This window comes from Haplochromis burtoni, unplaced genomic scaffold, assembly GCF_018398535.1.
Source record: "Haplochromis burtoni strain Fernald_Lab_line unplaced genomic scaffold, NCSU_Asbu1 Contig_182, whole genome shotgun sequence".
NCBI lineage: Eukaryota > Metazoa > Chordata > Actinopteri > Cichliformes > Cichlidae > Haplochromis > Haplochromis burtoni.
Window position 1 is genome coordinate 592,783 of NW_024582543.1, and position 16,428 is coordinate 609,210.

General features: G+C 39.3%; 2 protein-coding genes across 5 annotated transcripts in view; both read right to left on the reverse strand.

Moving 5' to 3' along the window:
- Nucleotides 1-5,414, reverse strand: part of rab11fip1b (RAB11 family interacting protein 1 (class I) b) — a 17,710-nt gene extending 12,296 nt beyond the window's left edge. Inside the window, exon 1 of one of the 2 annotated variants that reach the window (XM_042225781.1) lies at nt 4,932-5,414. In XM_042225781.1, the coding sequence (XP_042081715.1) occupies nt 4,932-5,272 (341 nt within the window). In that variant the 5' untranslated portion in view covers nt 5,273-5,414. The remainder of the gene's footprint in view (nt 1-4,931) is intronic. The other variant, XM_042225782.1, reaches the window with a different exon arrangement.
- Nucleotides 5,415-5,550: 136 nt separating this feature from the next.
- gpat4 (glycerol-3-phosphate acyltransferase 4) lies at nt 5,551-15,693 on the reverse strand. Of its 3 annotated transcripts, XM_005934633.2 has the most exons (13): nt 15,572-15,693; nt 13,321-13,580; nt 12,220-12,289; nt 11,241-11,529; nt 11,091-11,165; nt 10,907-10,996; nt 10,620-10,713; nt 10,408-10,523; nt 8,161-8,216; nt 7,985-8,070; nt 7,774-7,902; nt 7,603-7,682; nt 5,551-7,367 (listed from the first exon to the last, which is right to left on the reverse strand). In XM_005934633.2, exons 2-13 carry the CDS (start codon nt 13,486-13,488, stop codon nt 7,157-7,159), a joined length of 1,464 nt encoding a protein of 487 aa, XP_005934695.1. In that variant the 5' UTR covers nt 13,489-13,580; nt 15,572-15,693; the 3' UTR covers nt 5,551-7,156. The 3 variants fall into 3 exon arrangements, with proteins under 3 accessions (XP_005934695.1, XP_042081718.1, XP_042081717.1); XM_042225784.1 differs by lacking the exon at nt 12,220-12,289 and having other exon boundaries at nt 11,241-11,414; XM_042225783.1 differs by lacking the exon at nt 12,220-12,289.
- Between the last annotated feature and the right edge of the window lie 735 nt (nt 15,694-16,428).

Below are 16,428 nucleotides of genomic sequence, written 5' to 3' on the forward strand. Positions count from 1 at the left end.
AAAAAAAAAAAAAAAAAAGAGGGGGGTGGGGAGCTAAATCGATATTGAACTGTCCTGATCTCCCGGCCCTCAGGTGGCACAGCATTAAAAACAGACTATGCTCTGTAGTGGAAATCAATGAAAGCCACTGTTGGTCCTCAAATTCAAGTCATAACCCTACAAAAGGACAGGAGAGAGAAGAAGAAAAAAAGCCACAAGATTGAGCAACAGTGCTTTTCTTCCAAGTCTTTTTAAGACTGATTGAGGCAAAGTGTAAAACAGTCCTGTGGACTGGCAAGCAAAACATTCAAAATTCTTTTAAAAATTGGTTCTTCCTACACTCTGGAAAAAAAGACTATGAGGGAATATCTGGCTGGTTATTGACACTTGTTATTAGTTGAAAAGTGAGAATACATACATCTAAGAGGAAATGCATTTCCTCTTAGATATTCCACAATCAACTGTAGGCTGTAATATTGCAAAATGGAAGTGTTTAGGAACCACAGCACTTGGCCACAAAAAGGCACACCACATAAAATGTTACAGAGCAGGTCGCCAAGTACAAATAGTGCATCAAAGTCCAAAACACTGATGATTGAATAAGTTAGAACCTCCTCTGGTATTAACATCAGCATAAACACGGTGTGCAAGAGCTTCATGGCGTGGGTTTCCATGGATAAGTAGCTCCTGTAGGTATAATGTATAGATGGTGTAATATGTGTGTCCACACAGTATATATTTAGGATATTGGACCATACTGTGTATGTTTCGGAGCAACATGCTGGTCCACCCAGGTCATGCTTTTTAAAGGGAAAGCCTGGCATACAGGACTGTGCAACCCCTCATCTCTTTATATTTTTTCTTGGAAAACTGGAAAGGGTGAAGTTATTTACTGAAACATGGGCAAACATGCATGGAAAACAGGATATGAGGTAAAACCATTGAAATGAGCTTGAAAGTCAGTATTTGGCATGACCACCTTTATTTTTTTCCACACAGGATAAACTCTGTGACAAGCTTTCTTGTAATTTCTTTAAGTAGTCTACTCCAGGCTTCTTGAAGGACATTTAAAGCATCTTTGGATGTTGGCTGCCTTTTGCTCTGTTCTCTGTCAAGATGATCCCCACACCCTCCTCCCCCGCCCCCCCTCCCTTCCCAGTTTCTTAAAAACACGACTTTCAGATACTGTTCATCTGCTGCAGATAGTTATGCTAGTTAGGCTAACGTTTAGCAAAGAAAGAGAAATTGCTCAGATCTGGACTGAAGTGAAAGTGATTGAAAAAGCAGCCACTGTCCACAGAAAACCTTTGAAATGGAAAACGATCGCACAGGACCACACTCAGATATTAGAACAAAGTTTGGCTCCTTGGAAGCAAAACATAAAGAAATGAGGGGTGGTTCAAAACTTTTGCACATTACTACATTTCAGCAAGAAACTGCCAATTCAAACCATCCAGGTATTAAACATTACGGTTCATAGCAAACAAGCCTGGATGCCAACTGGCCCACCTGCAGTCCAGACTTGTTGCCAACTGAAAATATGTGGGACATTATGGAACAAAAATGTGACAGAGGAGCTCGAAAAATGCTGAACAGAAGTCCTACATCAAGCCTGAAAGGCTTTTCTGCATAAATAACTATATATTAGTGTCCTCAGTCTTCAAATACCCAATACTGCCAAAAGAAGAGATGATGTAACGCAGAAGTAAACATGCCCCTACCTGACTTGGAACTTTCTGCTAGCTTCAAATTAAAAATATTGAAGACATGTCTAAGTTTCAACATTTGCTGTGTGCTCTTTGTACGGCTTTCAGTAAACTAAATGATTTCAGTGATTTGAAAATAATTAAAATAATTTAACTTTGCAGATTTTCCCCAACTTTTCTGGAGACAGGGTTGCAGCCCATAAATTTTATATAACAAAACTCACGAGTCCGTTTATACAATGAGTGGGTTTTTATTTTAATGTGCATGTAATTAAAAGTGTCTTTTTATTGGTGTGACAGACATTTTTTAATAAGTGAAATTAAAAAGAAAATGTCCATGACAGCTGGGAAAACCATACTACGGGAAGACCACAAGCGCACCAGAGCAGCTACCACTGCACCTCATAGTGGGATTGTTTTTTTGTTTTTTTTTGTTTTTTTTTAAATAATCAGTTTTGTTTGCTAAAAATGGAAGATTTCCTTGTTAATTATTAACAAACAAACAAACACAGCTGCACAAACTATAGTTCCTCATAATAAAATACCAATGTCTATTGCAAGCAACAAGCAAAAAGTGCTAAACATGGTCGAATTCTTGATTTCCAGAGTTCACAAACACATCGTGCACATTTAACAGTAGCACTGTTGTGCTAGCAGCATGACACATGTAACCCTGCTTGTGTGATAAAGCTTGGTACTACCACAGTGGTCTTACTCAGACAAACTGACCTTGCATGACCATTGCTGTTGCCATCACTGTTTGTTTTTCCTTGATAAGGTGTTCAGGAATGTAAGGCAGCAGCCAGAATGAAACCTCGGAGGCAATGTGCATTCGCAGAGCTCACATAAAAATCAACAGAGATCGAACTTAGTGTTTACACAGCACCAGCTTCTGACTTCACACATAATAAAAATACTGCAGAAATGCAGATTTCTGCAGTTTTGCTTGAGGAAAACTTAAATATTAAATCAGCCATGATCAGAAAGTGCAACCTGCAGGCAGGTGGAGTTCACATTAGCATACTCGAGCATCCTCTTTCCAGAGCATAATAGAGCTGGGCACTAGCCAAACAGGCAGAGCGGTATAAAAAATTAATTGTGACCAAATGCCTTTCAGTCACAGCTCATTTCAGTCAAAAAACACAATGCCAGAGTATGGCTAGACCTCTTTGCTTCCTCATGGCGGAGGAAATATGAAAATTAATGAATCACAACATCCAATCCAGCCTTCTTGTTGATGCAGTTATCCAAAGACCTTTAACAAAGCAGAACCAAAAAAAAAAAACCCCCAAATAAAACAAAACAACAGGTAGGAGAACAAGTGTGTGTGTTTGAGTTAAGATTAACAGGCCAGATTGTTGTGTGCTTTTGTATAATACCAGCTACACATCGGGGGGAATAAATCACTCAGGAACAGCTTACAAAGAAAATGTTTTCCATTCTTACAAAGATACAGATGTCTCACTGTGGACCTGGACAGATTTGTCTTGGATAATAAATAAAATTTAACTTCAGCACTAATACACTTAACAGAGTAAAGAGCATTTTCTGCTTAAAGGAGCAGATATAAAAGTACCAGCAAGGCCAGTAAAACATGTTCACTTACATTATTACTGCACACTAATAGATGGGTGTGGATGTTTTCACATAGTTAATTATATTTAGCAGTTTCGTTAAATTAAACATTTAAGTTTTTAGTTTTCTGAAACAAAGAAAAAATTGAACAGAAGCTTGGGTTTTCTTGATGCAATTTCCCTCTTGTTGACACCTTCAGTCAATGAAAGTAAATCTTCTAGCTCACTTCATTTGCCTGGGTAAATAATGCTGCTTGGCATTCTTAAAGGCTGCTTTAGTGGGAACAAATCCCTTAAGCTCTACTGGAGCATATAGGCGACACTCTTAAGTCGAACCCACCAGAGCAGGTCTGGGCACTGATGCATAAACAGTGCACAGCGTGCATCCTCCAATAGCTCACATCACAACAACTTTAAGGGGAAAAAAAAAAAAGTCCAAATATAACAGATAAATATTGGAGTCATGCCCAGTGAGGCTTGCAAACACATAAAAACACTCATAGGGCAACCATTAGCCAGTTTTCACAAATTATACCACGTTTATTGATTCTGACCATACTGGTTATTTAATGGGGTGTTATGAAGATCGAGAGACTACAGCATGACTGACAGAAGGAACTACCAAGGGTTCCCTCCCCTTGTGTCACAGATGAAAATCAGAGGTGCTTATTATTCACTTGGTCTCCCGTAATGTCCCCATTTACATGCAAGTAGAAACCAACAAATCCTCATTTGATTTCTTTTGACGTGTCCGTCTTTAGAGAGGTCAAGGAGGCTGGCTGCATAGCAAGAGTGATTGATCAGAGAAACTCCAAGGGGACGGTTTTGCAGGCAAAGCGATGCTTCCTTTGAAGTAACTTTAATGTGATCTGGTATTTGTCAAAAAGGGATTGCCCATATTTAAAATGCTATAAATAATTTTTTGGCCTATAATATGTCACATGTCATATGAATCCCTCATGAATTATATCAAGTCATCTTGAGTCACAAACAACATTCCTATCACAAGGTAGAAGCCCCAATCTGTTTTTGGCAAAGTGACTTCTATATAGCTTTTATTTATCCATTTAAAAAGTATTTTAAAAAGTATTTTTAAGAGTAATCAGGCCAAGAGGATAGCAGAAATTGCAACAAATATAACAATAGGTCTCTAAAGATATTTTAGATGGCCAGAAAGAACTGCAATGGTTATGATGTACAATAACACAGAGTCATAAAGATACTTTTAAAATAACCCCTTGGTAAATACTGTTCACTAAAGTCTATTTACCAATATAAGTAAAGACATTACATAGAAAAATAAATAAATAAATAAAATTAAAAAAAACATGGAAACAGTGGAAATCAGTTTTGGCAGACGGTCACTCTTTGACACAACATCGATAACCGTTTAAAGACAGCTATAGCCGAATAATTAAGTGAAATCGTTTTAAAGGAGGGGGGAAAAGTTTGCAGCTTGTGAAAAGCCCCCACCCATTTTAATAAATGTTGTTATCATCGTGAACTGCATGACAGAGTTATATGAAATCATCGATAATTATAGTTCTGTTTCCCCTTGCTACTGTGAAATGAGTCACTGTGTAGTTTTGTTTTATTTTTAGTACTGTGACTACATTTTGAATACTTTTTACGTCAGATAACACCGACTTCGGGGCTGTACTCGAAAACTTACTCGGTTTTGTTGCGTGTTTTGTCCTCACTGAGCTGTGACAGATTAATGACCGCCTGTCCCAGCAGTTTGTCCGGGCCCACCAGAGCCCGGTGAAGGACGTGGACGTGCAGCGTGCTGCCTCCTCCTCCCTGGTTCAGCTGCGGGAGGTCGAAAGAGGCCTCCTCCTTCCACACCGGAGCCACGCATTTCTCCACCACTGAAGTCTGGTACTTCTCTTTGCCCACTTGTATGACCGCGTACGCATCGTTGGTGCCACTTTTCCCCTTTATCCTAAGGCTCCTGGCTTGGAGTACCGTTACCTGGACGCTTGTGGGACACCACTGCTGATCCGTCAAGGACATGCTGACACGGCTCAGAGTCGTTAAAAATGTAATCCTCCAAAACAAAACACAGTGGTGGCTACCATCGGCTCACCAAGAGACCGCACAGAAGCAGGGAAAGTTTTTTTTTCCTCCTGAGGCTCGCTGAACTTCAGGAACCAGCTGATTGGGCGTGGTTACACGGAGAAAGGGGCCTTGGTTGTATAAAGCACGCCCTCAGATTAACAGGTTACACGTTTTCTCCAACGAAACTCGCGACGCAGCAATCAATTAGATGACAGAGAACACCTGATGCTTGTTTGTACCTGTCAGACGGCATCAGCGTCATCACATACTGAATGAGCCCGAATAACACCAGGACTGAATGTAAAAGATTTTATTATTCCACGATGTATTTACGGTGCATGCATTTAAATAATAATCTGGCTCTATATGTTTGTATTTTTAGACTAGCTCCAAATTGTGTCATAATTTAAAACTAAAAAATCCTCCTTCCATAGCAGCTATGCCACTGATGTCTAAAATCTGACCTCTGCTCTAATGATTCTGTCACTTGGAGAGGGGATGGGATACCCGACAAGCCACATTTGGCTGGATTCAGTGTCACCTTCAGCTCTGCTGAATTGTAATTAAATTGAAGTGCCAGTGTCTTCATGGATTACATCAAACCTGCAGATCAAGGTTGTAAGTCTCCGAAAAGCCACGAATGTGAGATGATATTTCTCAGGTCTGTTTTCCCCCAGTTTCAGAGCTAGTTCCTTGCAGGCTTTTTCCTCTATACATATGACCTTGAATACGCTTGCATAGGCACGGTAAATTTATTTATTTATTTTTGTCACTGCTATCTAAACAAGTCCATAGAGCAATTTAGATGTTTGTTGATGAAGGTAAATGGATTGCCATGTCACAAATTGCTGCTCAAATACTGACTCCTGCTGTTTGAGGAAGGGAACAAACTTTAAAGACAAATGTGGCTAATTTGCTTTGTAGAGGAAAGTCTGCTGTAAGAGTCAAGGACAAGTAAACTGAAGCTCTTCATTATTAAGGCTTACACGGTGGAGCAGCCCTGAAAAAGTGTGATCTCGCTTTCCTTTTCATGGACAAAATTCAGCAAAGATCAAAGTCACATATAGACACTTGAGCCGATTAGTACATTAGCTAGCACTGCCAAAGTGTCTGGCTGTGATGTAACAGCTTTAGTAGTAAACACTTGTTGCAGTCAGAGGAAAATGTTTTAATCAGATACTACAACAACAAGCCCACATGCCCACAAAACGGTTGCAGAGATGTTCAGCTTTTGGCCTTAATGCAAACAGTTAAAAAAGAGAAGTTAATAAAGTACAACTTTAAATACATTTAGACTGACCTTGGATACAAAGCAATATAGATAGTTAGATGCATAAAATCATTTTCTTTGGTCTACAGCCTGGTAGAAATAACAGTGTAACTCATTGTTACAGCAAATATCTAATCATCTAGTCACAGGGCAACAATCCTATGCATTTAGTAATATGTACATGGTCTATGTACAAGATCTGCTGAAGTTTGAAATGAGTATCAGAATGAGGAAGGAAGACGATATATGTGACTCTGATTGTGGCATGGAGAAGAGTGTCCCTGAGTGCACAGCAAAATTGTAAAACAGAAGATTGGAAAACATTGCCTGTTTGAGTCTCGGTTTCTGCTGATGGCAGAGTCATAATTTGGTGTAAACAATATCAAAGCATGGATCCATATTGCGTTTTACCAGCAGTTCAGGCTGATGGTGATGGTGTAACAGTGTGGGGAATATTTTCTTGGCACATTTTGGACCAAAATGAAAGAGGGTCCAGCCCAGTACTAGAAAGTTGTACCCAACAAAGCACCTATTGTACAAATTGCTGTCTGTGGTGTTTTACATTCACCTTATGTAAAATGTTCTTTAAGAAGTAAAACTCTGCAGTGATAACATACATTCACTGTGTCCTCATTGTCTTGTGGTTGAATCTTTTTTTTTTCCTGGGTTTCCATCCTTTCACTTTGGTCTTCATGGTCACCTACAAGAACTTTGCTGTAAAGTTTCTGCAGCCCTTCTTTAAAAGCATTGTTCACTTTGGCTCGTTTCAGTCCACCATCCCTGAGAGAACATACATTGAGGGGTATTACTCATTGAATCGTCAGCGGTTACAAGTGCAAAGTCGGCATTTGTTAATTCTTCCGTAAAGCTTGAAGGAAACAAGTAAAATTGGGCAACTATAACACTGCACAGTTTCTAAGTCCCAGTTGCACCACTGTTCACATTTCCCTTTTCCAACAATGAACACGTCATTGTTCGGAAATATAAATTATATATAAATATAAACGTGTCTCACCAGATGAGATCTACTAATCCGCCTCGGGCAGCTATGGCGGCTTTCACTCTATTGGCAAACTGTACTGCATCCTCTCCTTCCTGCATATGAACAATAAGAAAAATCGGGCTCTTAAAAAGATGAATTAAACATTATATGATTTAAATTGTTTAAATTAAGGCAGGGCTTTACCTCTCTGTTCATAGGTGGCAGGTACCAAACGCTGCATACGATGGCCCAGCTGCTCATCATACTGAGAAGATACCACACCAGGCCACACTTACTGCTGTTCCAGAAAGCATCACCGAAGCGAGGGTCATACTGCAAGATGACCATAAACGGCCCGTCAGCAGTGAGTAAGAGCAGTATGAGGAGATAGGAGGAAATGGACTGAAGCTCCTACCTTAATGGCAACGGGATAAATAGTGCAGCCAATTTCAAAGCTGCCCTTTTTGAACATCATCACTGATGTGTTGTTAATACAAGTACCTGAAAATTACACAGTGTGAGGATCTTAACAATACTAACGAGGCTGTTTCGGCTGCTTTCTGCTTAGATTACACCCATTATGATACGCACCCTCAGGGAAGATGAGGATGGGCTGTTTGGTTTTATCAGCCACATGATCACTAAGCCTGAAATGAAAAACCAGAACAAACAGATTAAAATATTTGTATTGAAATCTAACCACTTTAAATCTAGTCTTACCTACTGCAATTATAAAAATAGCCGAAACCAATGTATTACACTGACTGCTGAATGCTTCACTTTTAATCACGTGAACCAAATTTAGTGAAACTCACAGTGGGAATCATGCAGTGGTAAATGCCTGACACACAGTATTTTGGCTGTGATATGATGCATACATGCGTATGCAAATACACACACAAAACTATATGCACCCTCTTATTGCATCTACTGTACAAAGGTCTTGAGTCACCCCTCATTTATGCTTTATGCTTTGCTTCCAAGCTTCTAGACTTTCTTATAGTTTCTTCAAGTGCTCTTAATCAATAGTTTTCCAGGCTTTCTGAAGATCTTCTGAAATTTTTCTTTTGCACATTGGCTGCCTTTTCACTCATTCTGAGTCCGGTTCTTGTCCCTGACTATTTTCACAATAATGTTTTTTTAAGCCACTTAATAATGCCCTGTGGATCATTTAAGCATAAAAAACACACCTAACACAATAGACGAACCAATGTTGTGTCTACACGTAATGTAGATGTGAAGCATGTTGTTAAAAAGTTTGAGGAAAAGAGAAGAAATGGCAGACCTAAAAAGCTATCCAAAGCACATGAACAGTATCTGAAATTAATGTCCTTAAGATATAGGAAAAAAATCAGCAAAGATCTGACACAGAACATGTGAGATGCATCTGGGCCTTCAGCTGATCCAGCTACTGTTCACTGAAACCTCATCAGAAATGGTCTCAGTGGAAGGACGGCTGTCAAGAAGCCAATCTTCAGAAAGGGAAACAGGGAGAAAAGGCTGAGGGATGCCAAAATACACAAGAACTGAAATGAAAATCAGTGGAGACATGTCTTTTATGGAGTGATGAATTCAAGTTTGAAGCTTGTGGTTAAAATCTTTGCCACTGTGTACAAATAAGTTCAGAAGGGAGGGACAACAGTGAGCATCGACAGCCATCTGTAAGCAAGGTGGAGGCTCTTTCATGCTTTGTGGCTGCATTTAAGCCAGTGCTGTTGATGATCTTGTCAAAATCAACAAAATTATGAAAGTGGGAAAGTAGCTTCAGATTTAAATAAACCATGCAATACAATCTGGAAAGTATCTGACTAACTTCATTGTTTTGCATGACAATGATCCCAAACACACTGCCAATCCAGAACAGCACTTGATTAAAAACAAAAACACAATGCAATACTATCAGTGATGCACTGGCCTTCCCAGACCCCAGGCCTCAACATTATTGAACCCATGTGAAGCAACAACATCATCCAAAGAAGAGCTTTGAATGTGCTTTAAGATGCCTAGAAAACTGTTTGTGACGACTGCTTAAATAAATGAAAACAAAGCTGACAGTTTTTTCTTATGTGCTGTATTGTCATGTATGTTTTCAATAAATCGCTGCACCTATTTCCCATTTTCCTTGAAAAATATTTTTAAAAATGACAGTGGATCAAGACTTTTGCACAGTATTGTATTTATCCAGCCATGCCTCCTATCCGTTGCTAACCACATTAACATCCTAAGTGGTTACATCCCCCAAAAAAGGAATCCTCCTGATGAAACACAAGAACACAACTCCAGTGCAGTTCCCAAGCACATTTAGTCGGCGAGGGCACTGGGTGTGAAATCTAAGCTCAGTGAAATATGAGGACCAATCTGTTGTGGTGACCTCTTGAAGAACAGGGAGCAGCCAAAGACAGCACACTTATTTGCATACTGAAGCAGAAATTAAAACAGAAAAATGCATGAATGAATCTGCAAAGAAAAGTACACTTTACATAAAGTCAGTCAATAAACGGGGTCTAAAATGATGGGAAGTAGTAAAGATATAAATGTAAACATCAAAAAATAACATCAAAAAATACCAAATAAATGAAATATGAAAACAAATCTGAACATAAATAGCAATATATGGTATATTTAGTGAATTAATGAATTCTATTTGTCTTCAAAGTTAATTTTAATATTAACTTAATATTATTAGCAATCACTCATTGAATAAATGAGTGATTGCTTTCTTTCTTTATATGTTCTGTTGGCAGTTTTGATCCTTCCTATCCCGGGTCACCCACACTGATTTACTTTTTGTCTCTCATGAGGAAAGGGGATTTATATATAAAGACGATGCAATTTTACCTCTTGGCCACTAGGTGTCTGTCTTTGACTTCTGATCTGTCAAACCAGATGTGCGGGGAGGATTTGACCATTCCTCTTTGGATCATCCCCAGCAACCCACGATGCATCTGTCCAACCTGAGAGCCAAGTTCAAAAACAAAAACTCTGCTCATCTCAAATACTCTGTGTAGTACATCAGCATTTATCAAACTCAGAGAAACAAAATGTTGTACCAAAGAGTAGCAGCGATCACTGGCCAAGATGATCACGTCAATGGGTGTCGTGTGATTGGCCACACATATACCACCATTCTTTGGTTTGTTTTCTCTGCAGATAAGACACATAGACACAGTACAAAATAGTGAAAATCTGCCATGTTTGTTGTTAAAAAGTCACCCGATTAGTCACTAGGATATCTTAAATCGAGACATTACGTTAAAGCTGTTTTCCTGTCAAACAACGTGATGCTGCCATGGGTTTGAATAAGGCTGATGTTTGTTTGGGGGTTTTTTTACTGTACCTGTTATGATAGGTGATGATTGCCGTGAGAGAGCTTACACACATGCGATAGCCCATCATGTGAACCTTCTCACTGAGGTAGGATCTTAACCTGAAGACATACAGCATGTAGCCACAGAGTCACTTTATATCTCTTCAGGCTGGTGCTAACAACACTGGAGACTTTAGGTGTTGTGCAAACTTACGCTGCGTTTGGTAAAAACCCCACTAAGGTGGTCAGGAATAGGAAGAGACTAATGCCAGTGACTGCAAGAGTAACCCTGCAGAAAAAGAACAAATAGTTTCCTCAGCAGTCACCCAGCCAGTCACAGTTCTTTTAATGACACAAGTCATACCTGAGAGGCAGCAGGATGCCATAGCGGGTGAGAAGTCCCAGCCCCCACAGGAGTGTAAGTCTCATATTTATGTAATGGAAGTTGTAGTTGCTCCGAGTCAGCAGATTCCAGCTCTCAAGTTCCTGGGCTGAAAATCGCTTGGTCACTTCATCATCCACTATGCTCTCCACGCCCCTTCGGCAAAAGTAGAAGATATCAGCCATATCAAACTCATGATCTGAGCACAGACAGCTGGCAGAACCCCGGATCTCCTGCTGCAAAGATGCTGGTAATTCTTTGGCTATGATACCTGCAGAGAGCGTGCAGAGAAAAATGAATGATTTCATTGTTTAAAACTCATACAAGTCAAATAAACATTTATGACTGACTGTCAGATTCAGTTGTGTGAGGTGTTGTGGAGTATCCAAATACAGGATGCAGTAGATAAAGGTTCAGTTTAAACCTGAGCATTTAAACCAATAAAAGAACAAGTAACAGGCAGTCCAGAAATAGGTGACAAAATCCACAAGGAAAAAGGACTGGGACTAAGGACCGCACAGCTAGTGGGACTACCCCACAAAGGACGAGGGGAGACGCAATTACAATAAATACACCAATAAATACACAAGGTACTTGAGGCAGACAGTGACAGGAGGGGAGCACTAATTATGGGAAACTAGACAAGTAAATTAATTACCAAAACACAGAAGGCACTGGTTACCCAAATAAAACAGGAAATAACCAAACAAGGGTAAACATGACCGATGGAGATTTGACACAAAAGGGCAGAACAGTAAGGAAAGTATAATATACAAAACTATGACCAAGGACAGAACTAATGTACTGCAGGGAAAAGATACATAAATATAAAAACCCAAAGAAAACCAAGAAAACCAGATTACATAAGGAAAACTAAATAGTAAAAAAAAACAACTTCAAAATGACTGAGATACACGTCCCAGAATCATAACACTGATCAATATATGAAAAAAAGGTTTACCATTTGTATGTGTTTTGTAGAGTTGCTGATTTTTTTCTTTTGCTCTCATTTCCATTCGTAAGGTTGCCCACTAATTTAGGACAAAAAAATTAAAAAAACAAGTATATAAAAAAGAGGCTGAACAATTTACCGCTGCATTCATTCTTCTGTTGACAAGCAGCTGTGAATGGAATGATTCTTATATAGGGCTTTTCTATTCTATTTGAGCTCTCAAAGGTTGTTCTTGTGGCATTAGATAAGCAGTAACAACCCTTTTAGGTCTCCAAAATACCTTCAAGTTCACAGATTCAAAGAGAAAATGGAAAGCACAGACAAAAATATGATCAAAGTAATGAAACTGGGCAAGATGCTCCCTGGAGACTAAAGCTCTGCTGAGGAAAAGGATGGGAAACCAAGTTTGGCTCAGAAGCCTGCAGCTAAGAAAACAAAGCATAGAAACTCGAGAAACGGTTCTGATATTGTGATCCAATTTACCTCCAATCTAACCTTTTTCCAAAAATTTAAAAAAACTGTTTTAAAGAAACCAAACAGTTTTGAGGAACATGATGTTTGCACCAGAGAAGACATTTAAAAAAACACTATATCATCGTCACAGTATCATAATGGCATGTACTGCAAATAAAACATCACTGTACATCCAAGCAGGGTGACCATGTTGTAACCTGGTCCTCCAGCCCGTAAACCAAAACAAAACAAAAAACAGTTGCAATCCTCGTGCATGTTCCTTAAGCTTTAATTACGATTACATTTCTCCTGAGTAGTAGAATTTATCACATGGGTAAATGCTTGCTTCTTCTTAGGGTGGAGTCACTAAGCCTTACTCCCCGAAGAAGCAGCAGCAACATCCCCTGTGCTTCTAACAGTCCTTCTGAGCCTTAAGAACAAAGGCCTCCATCCTCTTTGCGCCTTTTGTTGTTGTAATGCATTTTTCAAATCAACATGATTAAATGTACTTTGCTAAAAACTCAGGGGTTACAATAAATGATCATTAAGTAATCCAGATTTTATCATTTAGAAAGTCTTTGAATGAAACACATATGAACTTAAAGGATTTTGATTTTGTACCTTTTTAGTGATATTAGGCACCCAAATCAAGCTCACCTCAAATATCTTGAGAAGTGTCCTCAAATACAAGCTGCGGATACTAAAACAGCCTCCGAGTACAGCTGGCACAATGATAAAGAGACACAGAAGAGTGAACCACGCAGAGATGGGGATGCTGAGACACCTGCACAGCAGGTTGTGAACAGCCCATGTAAATGGAGGCATGCTGTTATCGCACGGAGAACAACGACGGTGTGTGCCACACTGAAACACTCAGCTTCAGGGAAAGTCGTCTGTGCTGTTTAAAGCCATGCTGTCTGAAATCAGAATGGAGTAAGTCATTAAGTCATTGGCACCATTTGGCAAACACAGCACCATGATAAGAGATGCAATAGCACACTTGGGGCTCCCTTTCAGGTGACTTATCATTAAATTAATTAAGAAAAAACATCTGATTTTTCAAATAAACAATGACTTTTCTCTGAGAGCCTTTGTAAGCCAAAAGTTTCTTCCATCCTTTGAAGAATGGCTTAGTGGCTGCTGCTCACAGCTGTAGGCTGATTGTCTTCAAACACTGGAACATGTTTGATTGCTGTCAGAATCAATGTGTAGATGCACAGAATACTATAGTGAGGGAACCTCACTATAGTATCACTAGAGCAGGTGACTGGCTAAAAGCTTGTACAGCTGCACAAATATGAAAAATAATGGAAAGGTTTATCTGTTTACTATTGACAGCAAATGCATCTTAGGATAACTAAGACTAAATATTCAACCACAGGTTTTAGATAGGGGAGATATTATCACCCTCATCTGAGATTGGGTACCAAGCTCCAAGTGTGGCAGAGCACTGAGTGCAAGAGTAGCTAACCTGAATCTGGAAACTGGTTACAAAAGCTACGTGAGCAATACTGTCAAGGGGGCCCGAGGGCCTGTACAGAACTGAACTCAAGTGAAAGACAGGCGTGCAGAGTTCAAAGTTCTCAAATGCTTTATTTAACTAAGGCACAAGGTATTATTTAATGTGGTGTACAAGAATTAGAAACTTGTGGTGAAAGATACACTCAATACTATACTTGACGTGAGGCTGAAGCTAGAAACTTGTCTTGACTAAACATACAACCCAATACTTGGCATGATGTTCAACATGATTACAAGAGGGATGCTACACAAGGCTTGTCAAGAATGAATGACCTAAGATCCTGTGGGACTTCCAGCAGACATAGTAGTTGTGGACAAGCAGAGGAAGGTGGCCGTAGTGATAGATGTAGCTGTACCAAGTGATAGCTACATCAGGAAGAAGGAACACGAGAAGCTGGAGAAATATCAAGGGCTGAGAGAAGAACTCGAGAAGATGTGGAAAGTAGTCCATATTTGGTCCATATTAACATGACAGCATCACACAGTTGTTGCAGATTTGTGAGCTGCACATGTACAATGTGACTCCTGTTCCATCCCATCCCAAAGGTGCTCTATTGGATTGAGATCTGGTGACTGTGGAGGTCATTTGAGACATTGTCATTCAGGATGGATCTCTGCTTCCATGCTGTTTACACCAAGACTCATCATATCAGTCAACATGTTTCTAATTTTTCTGTCATCCACTTTGGAGAACCCTGTGAAACAGTTCAATTTTCTACTCTTAGCATGCCAGGAGTGTCTCCTTATGTGGTCCTCTTCTGCTCCTTTTGGACCATTCTGTATAAATCCTAGAGACGATTGTGCAGAAACTCCCCAGTAGAACAGTTAAATCGCCTTTCACCATGTGAACATACCTAAATGCATTGAGTTGCTGTGTGATTGACTGATAGATAATGAGCTAAGAATTTGAGCCTGGTGCACCCTATTGTATAACTGGGAAGGGAAGGCAATGTCAAGAACAGGAAATTCGTTACGAAATAAACATAAACTATTTTAACGTTTTACCTTAAATGCTTTTATATTTTATTAACAAAAGTTGTGTTGAAAAGGTAGCAGGGGAGAAGAGTCTGATCTTTCACAGGAAAAAAAGGATATGATGTTCTTATACATAATATAAATGATAAATGTTGTATCAAAACACACAAATGTGCTTGATGAATAATAGCCAGGGATATTTTAGGTGGTCATTCGCGAAGATACAAACAGGAACAGTCATTTAATGTTACTTTAGCAGACTTAGCAGTGTTACTTCTTTCTTTCAATTTTTTCAAACCTATCTGTTATGAGTTTTAACAAGTTTAGTTTATGTTTTATAATCATCGCACCTTAATTTAAATAATGAACTTTTTAGCCATTGAAGTCTAAAAGTACTAAAGGTAGTTCTTACCGGCCATTGGATTTACCGCCGCGTCAACAAGGATTGAGATGACAGGTGGTGTTCCATCTGGACAGTCCGGACTGAAGAACAGGGATTTCTGACACTGTGCTGCCTGTGCAGCCTCTCAGCAGCATGCTGTGGCTGCAGATCACAGGCAGACAGAGCTTTATAGAGTTAACAAGGCAACAGGTGGCCAATGAGGGCTGCTGTCACTGCACTGTGGATTGAACGTGGTATTAATCTGATTACAGTAAGTATGCCAGAAAACACTGTAGATGACATGAAGTCAGGTTCTTACAGCTTTGTATTCCCACCTGGAAAACCAAAACAGATGACAATGTTATGAGGAGCTACTGTTATTTACATCAGTTTTATGCTTTATATTCTAACTATGTTAAATTACATTGTCCCTTTTAAATAAATAAATGAAACAAATGAAGTTAATCTGCACCAATGAGCAAAATGTAATATAGAGCACCCATCCGCTTCTAAACCACCCATTTAAAATAACATGTATACGACTGGCTGCATTGTTACACCTGCATCAGTTATCACTGATATTTGCAGTTTATTATTTTCCGTCTATATTAGAAATATCAAAGCTATCTGATCATTTGGTGTTGTGTCCTGGGTGTTTTTATTGTGATATTTCTGAAGTTAAAAAAGCAAATATTGTAGATTTGCCAAGTATTTGCAACTCATTAATTTTAAAATGCCCTGTATTATATAGCCAACTGCAAAGACAAGGATGAAGCTGGACAGATGTGCAAACTGCATTGGAGCACTGGAGGCATGGAGAAACTTTCGGCTCATGTACTGAGCATAAGTTTAATTTTCCAAAATTACTGAAGGTGTAAGGAAAGCAA

Excerpts from the sequence above, each read along its gene's own strand:
- gpat4 (XM_005934633.2), bottom strand. The coding sequence starts at position 13,488 with ATGCCTCCATTTACATGGGCTGTTCACAACCTGCTGTGCAGGTGTCTC. Across the intron at positions 10,997-11,090 it reads GGGTTTTTACCAAACGCAGC|GTTAAGATCCTACCTCAGTG; the intron begins GTAAGTTTGCAC and ends GTATGTCTTCAG. Across the intron at positions 10,524-10,619 it reads GTGATCGCTGCTACTCTTTG|GTTGGACAGATGCATCGTGG; the intron begins GTACAACATTTT and ends CTTGGCTCTCAG.